The sequence below is a fragment of the Stegastes partitus genome, unplaced genomic scaffold, assembly GCF_000690725.1.
Source record: "Stegastes partitus isolate 25-593 unplaced genomic scaffold, Stegastes_partitus-1.0.2 Scaffold369, whole genome shotgun sequence".
In the NCBI taxonomy this organism is placed as follows: domain Eukaryota; kingdom Metazoa; phylum Chordata; class Actinopteri; family Pomacentridae; genus Stegastes; species Stegastes partitus.
Window position 1 is genome coordinate 435,943 of NW_007578100.1, and position 11,399 is coordinate 447,341.

The 11,399-nt window shown below is 40.8% G+C and overlaps 1 protein-coding gene across 2 annotated transcripts in view; it reads left to right on the forward strand.

The window, feature by feature from the left end:
- Positions 1–11,368, forward strand: part of mgll (monoglyceride lipase) — a 55,460-nt gene extending 44,092 nt beyond the window's left edge. For both annotated transcript variants that reach the window (XM_008284721.1, XM_008284720.1), the window contains 2 exons: positions 1,956–2,171; positions 3,956–11,368. In XM_008284721.1, coding sequence (XP_008282943.1) covers positions 1,956–2,171; positions 3,956–4,087 — 348 coding nt within the window. In that variant the 3' untranslated portion in view covers positions 4,088–11,368. The remainder of the gene's footprint in view (positions 1–1,955; positions 2,172–3,955) is intronic.
- Positions 11,369–11,399: the final 31 nt, after the last annotated feature.

Below are 11,399 nucleotides of genomic sequence, written 5' to 3' on the forward strand. Positions count from 1 at the left end.
TATTTATTTTTTATTTTATTTAATCATATAAAAATGTCGTATATGTGAGCAGAATATAGAGAAGGAGGGTAGCTAAGGTGTAAACACTGAGTTTAAGTTGCCGACCCAGTTTATTGTTCCAAACTATTCGATGAGAGAATCTGACTTTACAAACGTAATCATGACCCATTGGAATAATCATTGGTATTTTTCTCGTCAGTGGTTTTTATTGTAGGATTTTATCTCACTGGTTAAGAAGGTATTTCACACTTAAGTGTTCTGTCACAACTCAGCTTACATTCATTCATTATTCAAGGCACATGTGACACCTGAGAGAAGCTGCTGCTGTTGCAGTTGGCCTCAGCTGGGTTTATAGAAGCTCAGTGTGTGTGTGTGACTGCTGTAAGAGCTGCATGTTTAAGGTCTGATATTCAACTCTGATTTGACCCTTGAACATCAAAACCTGGTGGCAGCTTTGAAAGCCATGTTATCCTTCAAAAATAGTCAAAATCACACCATTTATCAAAACTAGGAACTGTAAAAAGAGAAAAAATGTTTAGATTTTCAACTTTTTAGATGGTGCTTGAACTAGTCTTTGTGTGACATGTAGTTTAATTTGGAAAACTTGACCAAATCTAAGCTTAAAATGGGTATATTTTTATTCAAACCACTTAATTCCTCATGTCTCAATTAAGAATTTGCCAAAAGTGACAACCAAGAGTCGGGTGACTAAAGTTCAGAGGCTTGTCAGCTGAACTGCAGGCTGTTTATTTCTTTCAATTCAATTTTCATTATATAGCAAAATTTACAACATACAGTTGTCCTCAGATTTATTCATACCCTCCCATTAAAGAAGGAAAAAACACATTTTGGCCCACTGCTCATCAGCAAAGTGCTCTAATTTGTCCAGGACAGTTTTTTTTTTTTTTTTTTTTTATTCTTTTCAACCACAATTCAAAAGCAACGTTATTTCGCTAAAGTATAATTTAGCAAATTTTTATTTATTATTACTTTTTGCAGTTTCTAGTTATTTGAGTGACTGTTGTGAATTTTGCATTTTCTTTAATAGAAGGGTATGAATAAATCTCATAGGGCTTTACAAAGAGGAGACAGAAGACAAGGATGGAAACAAACTAAAAATGCAAATATTAAAAGATCTGTTGTGTGTAAAGCGCTATAACACTTGTGGGCACTCGGAAAAACGTACATGTACTTTCCTTTTTTCTCCATTTTTGTAAAATAGATTACAAAACACATAATTTTGATCCTTTTTTTAACATAATTTATGCTAATATAAGCCCTGCTACATCGCACAGAAGACATTTTGAGTTCTCTCTACTTCTAGTTATGGTTGAACTCTTTCCATGGAGGTGCAGGATTTTATTTTGTTGTGAAAAATGAGCCCACAAAGAGTAAAAAATGTGACAGGAGCAAAACCAGCAAGGATCTGCTCGGTGTTCAGAGGGTTAAACTACTGTCTTTCCCTTCCCTCTGATCTGCCTGCCTGCCTCAGTCTGACCCGTCCTCCAGCTTCCTTTATTATTCCTCTTATTAACAATCCTCACTCCCTCCTGCGCTCCAACTTTCACGGTTTTCCCCGGAGTTATTTTTATGGCCACATTTCCTCAGATAGAACCACTTCTCCTCTCAGCTTTATCCCTTATTTGGAGAAATCTCTGAAATGTATTTGCTTGATAAATATAGACACAAAAGTCCAAGCTGTGCGCCGCTGCTTTCTAAATGCCATGTGCGACAACAAATACTGTTGCTATGGTTGTGTTTAGAGAGAAATGGGTTTTTGTCATTATGGAACCCACAGGTCTACAGGAAAGATTGGATTCTGTGTTGAGCAGAAGGGTCAGAATGATGCTGGTGAAGTCAAATAAACAGATGCATGAGCAGGAAAAATAGCAGAATCCACCCAGCACCTGGAGCTTCTCTCTAATGAACACTGTTGGTTCTGCTTCTCCTTTCAGGTGGAGGCGTACGACACGGATGAGCTGAACTTCCACGGCGGGGTGCGGGTGTCGTTCGGCATGCAGATGATGGGGGCGGCGGCGCGAATCGAGAGGGAGATCCCATCCATCAGCTGGCCCTTCCTGCTCATCCACGGAGATGCCGACAAGCTCTGCGACATCCGAGGCTCCAACATGATGTATGAGAACGCCTCGAGCTCGGACAAGAAAATCAAGGTTTGTTAACGGTTGCTTACAGCTGACTGGCTGTGGTTTTAGATTTTGGCTGAAATCATCCACACATTTCCTCCTCCCTATCTATGGACTACGTATATATTCAACTATATAGGAAGCTCCAATCATTCTCTGTGCTGTTAATTACATCACAGCTGTCAGATAGATTTACGTTGTTGAACCGACCGGCATTTTTGTGAGAAATTCATGTTATACTAATCCATCCATTTTAAAAATTCCATCCATCCATCATCTATACACCGCTTAATCCTCACTAGGGTCATGGGGGGCTGGAGTCTATCCCAGCGGACTCAGGTTGAAGGCAGGTTCACCTGGACAGGTCACCAGTCTATCACAGGGCTACACTTAGAGACAGACAACCAAGCACACTCACATTCACACCTGCGGACAATTTAGAATCACCAATTAACCTCAGCATGTTTCTGGACTGTGGGAGGAAGCCGGAGAACCCGGAGAGAACCCACGCTGTATGGGGAGAACATGGAGACTCCATGCAGAGTCCTCACCGGGACGAGAACCAGCAACCTTCTTGCTGCGAGGCAACGAAGTTAACCACCGAGCCACCTTGCATGAAACTATGAAACATATTAATACGAATTATTATTTTTAATTTTATTATTTTTGCAACCTAACTTATGGATTTGCCTGTTATCATGTCAAAGAGCTACACATAAAAATAAAAAGACATGTTCTGTGGAAAATACATCTTAACACTCGAAAGTAGGCGTCACAAATCTGTGGAAATGCCACCAATCCTCAGTTGGTTCTCTCATCTGGCTGCCGTTCTCCTTCAATGCAATGCATGATGGTACGTCATGTGCTGCTTAGTGACTGGTTAGTTAGTCATTGTGGGACACTTTGAGTTCACTATATATGCAGTCTAACAGCTGTAACTACAGACAGCACTACAAAATGACTGTTTTCTTTTTGTTATTGTTACTGACTTTCAGTTCTTTATTTGTGTTCGATGTGTTTGGTTTTCTTATCAACAGGGCTGCCTGTTCAAGTCCAACCACACTGAGATGAACTTGTGACCAAAGTGAAAGTGACACATTATTGTACATTAGGAAACAATGCTGCCTGTCACATTAGTGACTTGTGACATTTATAAAAGCGGCAATTGTGTTATTTATGTGGAACGCTGCTGAAGGTCAACAACGCTTTTGCTTTTGTTGTTGACTGACACAGAAACTGCAACATCAAGTGGGGTCTGCATGTTTACCCTCACCTCTGATATCTGCAACACAGTTTAATACGCTCTGGATTCACTGTCAACAACACAGCATATAGAGCATATACATAACACAGTGAATCCTGGCTTATATGCAGATACAGCCCTTCAGCTTACACCTACTTTAGGCCTCTTTATGACAGACAGACAGGAGGCCGTCTGAACTTAATAAACCCTTCCTCGTCTGCAGAATGTGCATTTGTAAAGAGGGAAGTTCTTATCATGTGGTTCATCGCATGGGGGTTTAGCAGAGGACAGAAAAGCAGATGAGGCTCACGTACTGATTTTCAGAGTAGATTACAAGTGTTTTCCAAATCAGAACAAGCAGTACGAGGAAGTCCTTTGACCCCAGAAAAGTATTTGTTAGTATGTCTCTGTAGGTTTAGTCAAACAGGATGGATTTGTTTCAAGTTTGACTCGTGAAACCGCAGAATGCAGTTTGTGCAAAAGAGGCCAGGACTGACGTTGTGTTTGGTTGTTTCCAGATGGCTAAGATGTCAAAATGTCAACGTGAATCTTGGTCTACATCCCCCAGGTCTACGAAGGAGGCTACCACGCTCTTCACCACGACCTCCCCGAGGTGGCCGAGTCCGTGCTGAAGGACGTGACCGGCTGGATCACGGAGCGCCTCCCAGCTACCACGTCTCAGCAACAGCAAGGCTCGTAGATCTGTACCTCGCACCACTCGGTCAGGAAGCTGTCCCACGAGGCCTGCGCACTTCTACTAATGCTACTGCACTCTCCAGTCTGGGAGATACGTTTGGGCATCATCTTCTCTTTACAAAAAGTTTATCAACTTTATCTTCTGGGTGAATACTGTACAAAAAGACTACCCGCCCTCTCCTGTGTACCGACCAATCAGACCGCTGGTTTAAATTGTAGTTATTGTAGATACTCGGCAGCAGTGGTCAGTGTCTCCGGTGTGTAAATTAAAATCAGGGATGCGCCTCATCCTGCAGCTCGTGTAAAGTTGAAGTCACAATATGCTAGAGTTCAAAGTGCAATAATGACGTTTTTATGTCCTCGCTCATACAAACAGCTCAGATCCCTTAAGTACTAATGACAGAAGTAATATAATACAAGGAGCATTTCCTTCTTGCTCCTCAGCCATTCACAGGAAGGTCAGAGGTCAGGAACTGCCACAGAGCAGCCCCCTCTGGAGCTGCTGGGTGAATCTTAATGTTTAGCTAAGCTCCTCTCCTCTGCCTCTCCTGCCTCCTCCTCCTCCTCCTCCTTGATTGCACTGTTTTACAAATACCACTGTTTTTTTGATGCAGGCAGCTCTTATAGAGTCTCTCAGAAGCTCTGTGCATACAGCAGATCCTCCTGACTTCCTCCGTGCATCTCTTTTGTTTGGTCTGACAGATGGTTGGCCTGAAGACAGATGGTTGGCACCGATACACTATGTGAACATGATCGCAGTCCGTCTAAATCCAGCCTGAGGTCTAGTTTCAGATCTAGTCCTAACAATAATTATTGTTTAGAAGTAAACTGTGCAACGGCGAAATATTTTTAGGTAATATTTAATACAGGGTTTATTGATTTTCTGCGAGAACTTCTGAACCGCCTGCATTTATTTTAACCTCTAGACACAATAACTTTCCCTACGAGTGCTGTAGCCAGGTTTAGAGTGTAGAGTAAGAGGCAGATTAATCAGGTGACGCCGCTCTGACTCTCTGCAGGTGGGAAGTAGAGTGAAAGGTCAGGCGGTGACCTTTGACATTTAAGGCTACAGTTGACTTCGCTGTTGGCGTTTGGAGCCACACATTCGTAAAGACTGCAAACTACAGAGCGAGAAGGAAACATTGCTGTCACTGTGGACAAAAGAGCAAATCATCACTTAGCATGTGCTTTTTTACCCTATGCTTGTCTGCTATGTGTTCAAAGTAAACACAGCCTGCATTTCAGCCGAAAAGTCCCAGAATTTTTGCGAGCTGAGTCACTAATTGCTTCTCTGTTGCACTCAGAGGCGCAGAATTGTTTTTTTTTTTAAATAGAATTGGGTTAAATCAAATGATTTTTGGGTGGATTTTCAAAACAGGCATATAGAATAAAGAGATTTTGATGAAATATCACAATTTTGAGCTTAGATTTGCTTTATTTTCCAGAAGTCACATATTATCAGTTCAAGAATCATCACTAAGTTTAAAACCTCACAAATTCTTTCTGTTTTTACAGTTTGTAGCTCTAAATGGTGGCGCCATTTTAGCTTCTTTTTTCTTTTTTTTTTAATTTTATAAATGTAACATGATTTTAAAACCGATTTTGAGGCACATTTAGGTCAATATGCTTCTAAATAATCAGTGATTTTGTATTTCTCTATCATAGTATTTTTCCTGGCAGGTGCAGAAAGCTTTGAAACAGAAGCTACACCCTCATTTTGGGTAATTATAATTATTGAAGATATAAAAAGTAGACAGGCACTGATAGTTTTGTAATCTTCTAAATCCCACCTGCAGAAGGCTCGCACCTTGATTATTTTTTTAATGCTCTGAAATTATGAACCTTCTCAAAGTACTGAAGTCAGATCTGGCTTCAAACAGCCGAACCACAGCAATAATGTCACGTTACGTCCTCGGTAGCTCGTTAATTATAAGCTAGACGGGCAAACCCTGGTCTCACCGCTTTATATCGTCAGGTAGACTGCAATTAGCCCTCTAGCTAAGCATCCTCCACCTATTGAAGCCTGAGACGGTTTCAGCAGGTCAAGATTTTCACATTTGCGCCACCTTTAGTGTCAAACATAAAAAAAGGATCATTGCATAATTGTTGAATCTGGAGCCAAACAGCAGACGTTCTTACGACTGTTTGGCTTCATGCACGTCCTGTAGAAGATACATGCAGCTCTCGGATAGAGATTCAACTGTGTCACCGCGGCGGCTTCTTCTTTTTTTTCTCTCTCTCGCTCTCTTTATCACTCAGAGTTCAAAGAGACTCATGCAGAGAGTGTCAGGGAAGCTCAGTGTGGTATCCACGGTGACCGTTACTCATGTGTAACCACGGCAGCAGTCTGACAGCGGGGTAGAATTTTTTTTATTTTTTTTAATTCCATTTTACATGTGTTGTCACCAGGGTGAACATCACAAGGCCCGATAGAATGAGACGAACGCCTGGCCTCGTGCCTTCTGCTCTGTCCGTCTGTCTTCATAACTTCTCTCCCTGCTCGTCTCATCCCCGTGTCACCCAGTTTCACCACTTTCTGGGGATTTGGGGTGTTTTGTTTTTTCAGCTGTGTGTGGCCAGTGTGCTTTGTTCCGTCCTTCACACAGGCCCTTGTTTGACTGCACATTCAGGCGTGTTGCGCTGTCCCTAGTGGTGAGTTATTAGAACAGCAGGTTACATGATATAGTGCCAGAATGTAACTTGGATCTGGATTAGAGCTACTTATTGGTCCGTCACTGAGTCTACTGAGCTCACTGCTGTTTCTTTTTGACAGAGAGTGACTGAAAATTGTTCACCTTCAGGTTCTGATGTGTTTTTGTTTTTATAGTCTTGATGTTTCCAGATTGACTTTAGTCAGTTTCATTTGGAAAATCACAATAATTCATTGTGATCAGCAGGAAAAGGACACACAGTTCAGAGCACTTTGCATAATTTATCATTTATATTAGCTCTCTGGAACCCAGGCTGTTGGTTTCAGGACGTTTTATTTGCTCCGGTCACATTTTGACTCACTGTGGGCTCATTTTTCACTGCAGTAGAACCTCTGTGGAAACAGCACAGTGATGACTAGAAGTAAAAGGAGCTCTTTCATCCAGTATGATAGAGTTTAACTGACATAAAAATAAAATTGTCACATTTCTTTGATTACGTATTCATCCACCTATTGAAGCCTGAGACAGTTTCAGCAGGTCAAGATTTTCGCATTTGCACCACCTTTAGGGTCAAACATAAAAAAGGATCAAGCATTTGCATAATTGTTGAATCTGGAGCCAAACAGCAGACGTTCTTACGACTGTTTGGCTTCATGCACGACCTGTAAAGGATACATGCAGCGTACATGCAGCTACTATTACGTATTTTGCAAAAATGGAAAAACCCTCCCCTGTACATTTGCCCACAGGTGTTGCTCCACATATTATTGATATTTTACTATTTATATTTTTTCATTTCTTCCATACGTGTCTCCTTTCAGCTCTGTGTAAACACAGCCTGCAGTTCCACCAGAAACTCCTTGAATTCTTGTCTGGTGCTTGTTGGTCACAGCTGAGTCCCAAACAGAGTTTTTTGGGTTTTACTGAATCGACAAATGATTTCTTTCCGACAGGTTTTTGAATGAGACAGTTACGACTTTCAGCTTAGATTTGGTGGAGTTTCTCAATAGAGCCACACTGGGTTGAGAAATTATATTTGTTAAAGCTGAAAATCCAACTATTCCTTCTGGTTTCTGGCTCTAAGTGGTGTGATGTTATTGCTTTTACAAAATGCCTTTCAAACCTGTCGGCAGGTTTTGGGTTTCAGATGGTTAAACACACAAAAAGGGAGACAGAGTAGTTTCAAAGCAAACAAATAAAGCGAGAGAATAAATAGAGGGAACTTCAGGATGTTAGCGCATCCTCTTCTGTATTTTCAAAATGTTTCAGCAGAGCAAATATTAGCGTTCACGGCCATGAGTGCTGACACAGATGGGGATGTAATGTATTCATCAGTCCCAGTGGGAGTCAGACCCTTAACCTCATCCAGAACTACAGGGGTTTTTGTCACAAGCACTTCAAACACAATCTCCTCCTGATTAGGCTGCGGCGGGCGCGGCGCACATAAAGGCTACACAGTCCCAGTTGTATTCAAACCGTAATAGCTCTCCTGCCGCACCGCGTCGGCACAATGGCTTCAGCCTCGCAGGATTCTCCCCGACGCTCAAATTCAAAAGCTCTACCTGTCAGACTGCATGAGTGCATATTACTGTCATTAGCTATAGGGGTGGAGAGAGGTGGAGATGCAGCGAGAGGAAAAAGAGAAGCTGTCAGTAACCATGGCAGCACTTTTTTTTTCTTTTTTTTTTTAATTTTTCAGTGAAATCACCCAGAGAAAAAAATGTGTATTCATGAATGCTACAGGAAGTACGCCAGACGTTTTCCTCGCTTTCATGGCCGGTTGTCCATTTGCTGCTGCTCGGAGGATTCCCTTTTGTGTGAGAGACTGAGATAAGAGCAAATAATTAGCATCTTCACACAGCAGTGAATAACAGGAGCTGCACACACTCCATTCAGAACTGTCTGGTTTGCTGTGTGCATTAAAAACGTGCTGTTTCCATCCGAGCAAAGAGGCAGAATATTCCTCTTTTTCTTGTGAAAATGGCTGAAAACCTGTGTACTTTTGCCCACATCCATTCCATGTTGCGATTTAGAAGTAGTGGATGAAGTTCTTTGAGTGAAATGAAAGAGGACTTCACCACTTTTTGTTGCTAGATGTCATTCCTACTCACCTTCACGGTGTGCAATCCCTTTTCCACTGGCATGTATTGTTATAAAGCACCAACTGTGTGCAGGTTTGCCATAGTGAGAGATAGCCATGTACAAAAACCTCGCTCTGTTAGTATCTAATAATCCACTCGACTGTTAATATCCTAAAATAACAAGCAGGAATCTGTTGAATCAAATTGCCACTTTTGTGAAAGAAAACTTGATTGGCCTGCTGGTTTGTCAATGGAGCTGTTTTGTTTTTGTTGTTTTGCTTCTTTTTAATCTTGACTTTATGACTGTTTCTAAGGAAAGAACTGTTATCCGATGGCGTCGAAGGGGGCACAGGCCAGTCTTTCTGTACTTTTATGAGATTAAAATGCACTGGAAAGTGTCCAGAGTCAGCAAGAATTGAAGAGGTCTTCTCCAAAATGCTGTAAGTGCAGGAAAACATACATTAAGTTCGTCGTTATATCTTCAAATTACAAAGTTCAACCAATTCCCCTGAAGTTTTAAAGGCTTCATTTTCAAATGATTAATATTGCATTTTGGAACAAAACCCCGATTCAAATCTTGCTGTTTTTGAGCAGCAGTGTTGACTGATTAGATGTTAATCTGGTGGCCACACTGCTGGATTGCTGAATATAATTGTAAAACACTGTATAATAACATAATAGCATCGCTAACAATTCTTGTCAGAAATACAGAATCAAGACTTGCATTTTATTTGACATATCTTTTATTTATCTTCTCTGGAGTATTTATAGAGATTAATTTTATGTAGAGGCACCTATATATTGATTACACATCATGACAAAGGCACTTTTTATACAATAACCCCATGATGTGAGGTTTCATGACACTTTCTAAGATGGAAACTGGTTCCAGGTTGTTGTTTTTTTTAATCAGAAAAACAATGTTTCCGGTAAGATTTTGCATCGAGAGATTTTTACTGTTGTGTGTTGACGTCTCATTATGAAAGCTCGTTGTGGTTTGTTGCAGAACTTAAAACATCAGATTCTAAATTTTGTTTTCAGGAATTTGCCGTCACTTTAATGACGACGGATCTCTTCTTAAATAACATAAGATTCAGTAATAATGACTGAGAGACTTCATGTAACTCCCTTCATTCATAAAACCTCTTGTTATGCCGCAGATCAAATTTTTAAGGACTAATTTGCAGGTATCAGGTTTTCTCTATGAAACAAAAAGTCTCTGAATCGTTTTAAAAAATACTGATGTGTTGTACGTTTATTCCTTCATTGTGCTCTGGTGTTGTTTGTGCCTTATTACTGTGTACCTGAGCCTTTGTGCTCCTGTGTGAGTCCACGAGTGTGTTCGGAAGTACGGAGAGCTGATCTGTTTATCTGTTACTTTGGTTCTCTGGCTGTCTGTTGTCACATCTGTTTCTGGTTCAGTAATTGCACCGGTCTGCTCGTCTTCCTCCTGTCTGTCTCTTTCCATTTGTCTGTCTGAAGTCCTGTCCAATCAGGGGTCTTGGCACATTTAGCTAAAAAAAAACAGTTTCTGAATGTTGAGCTCCGGCTCATAAATACCTCCCAGCTCATTTAAACACCTGTTTGTTGTGTTTGAGACGTACAGAGAAACACAACACTAAAGACTTTTAGCCTTCTCTGGTCGCTGTAGTGGCAAAATGACTGTACAGGGTGTTGAAATCATCTGTTAGCTCCCGCTGGCTCCCAGCAAGAAACAGGAGGCTCAGGTCATCACATAGGATTTGTAAAACAACCAGAACCAGATGTGGTTCTGTCTGCATTGTTTCAGACTTTCTGTGTCGCCGCAGAAATGTTCAATAAACCTCTACAGCACGCTATAAATTCAGATTCAAGGTGGAGACTATAGAAAAACTACACCCAACAGCTGAAATATTCATATTGCGTGTCTTTGGCAGATAAAACTTCACAAAGGTTTATGTCATTATTTGTTATAATGTTCATGAATATGTCTTGTCACAGTTACTGGTTTAAGGTTTATGTCTTCATCGTCTGAGGACATTTCGAAATGTGTTTCCAGGAAACTCAGCAAAGTGATGTGAAACCTACAAAAGATAAAGTGTGAATTGTTGTCAGTAAAAGTGACGGAGTGAAGAACAAACCCTATAACGTGATGACACACAGCATCAAACCAGACCGATGTGGAGCTGATGACCCACAAAAGTTTATTTTGCAGCATCACATTCTTGAGTCTTCCTTGTAAAGTTCTGTGTGATTTTAACAGTTTACTAACGACTGGATGACGTTGTATTTGAACAGTCCAGCGCCGGTGTTCATCTAACAAGTCACGATTTTAGTCTGCAACAGAATTTAACTCAAATTCAGATATGAAACCTTTTCACTGATGCGTCATCGTCCCCGTAAAGGTTGAGTACCAGCATTTGACAATTCACTTAACGTGTGACACAATGTTGTAAATAATATGTACATAAGATGTAATAATGGAATTCTGAATTGCTGAATGTCAAATTACTTGTTACTAGACTGTTCATAATGTCCATACTCTCTTACAGAATAAACTACATGAATGTTTAACTGTGCAGGCTGACTTCTTTCCATGTTTGAA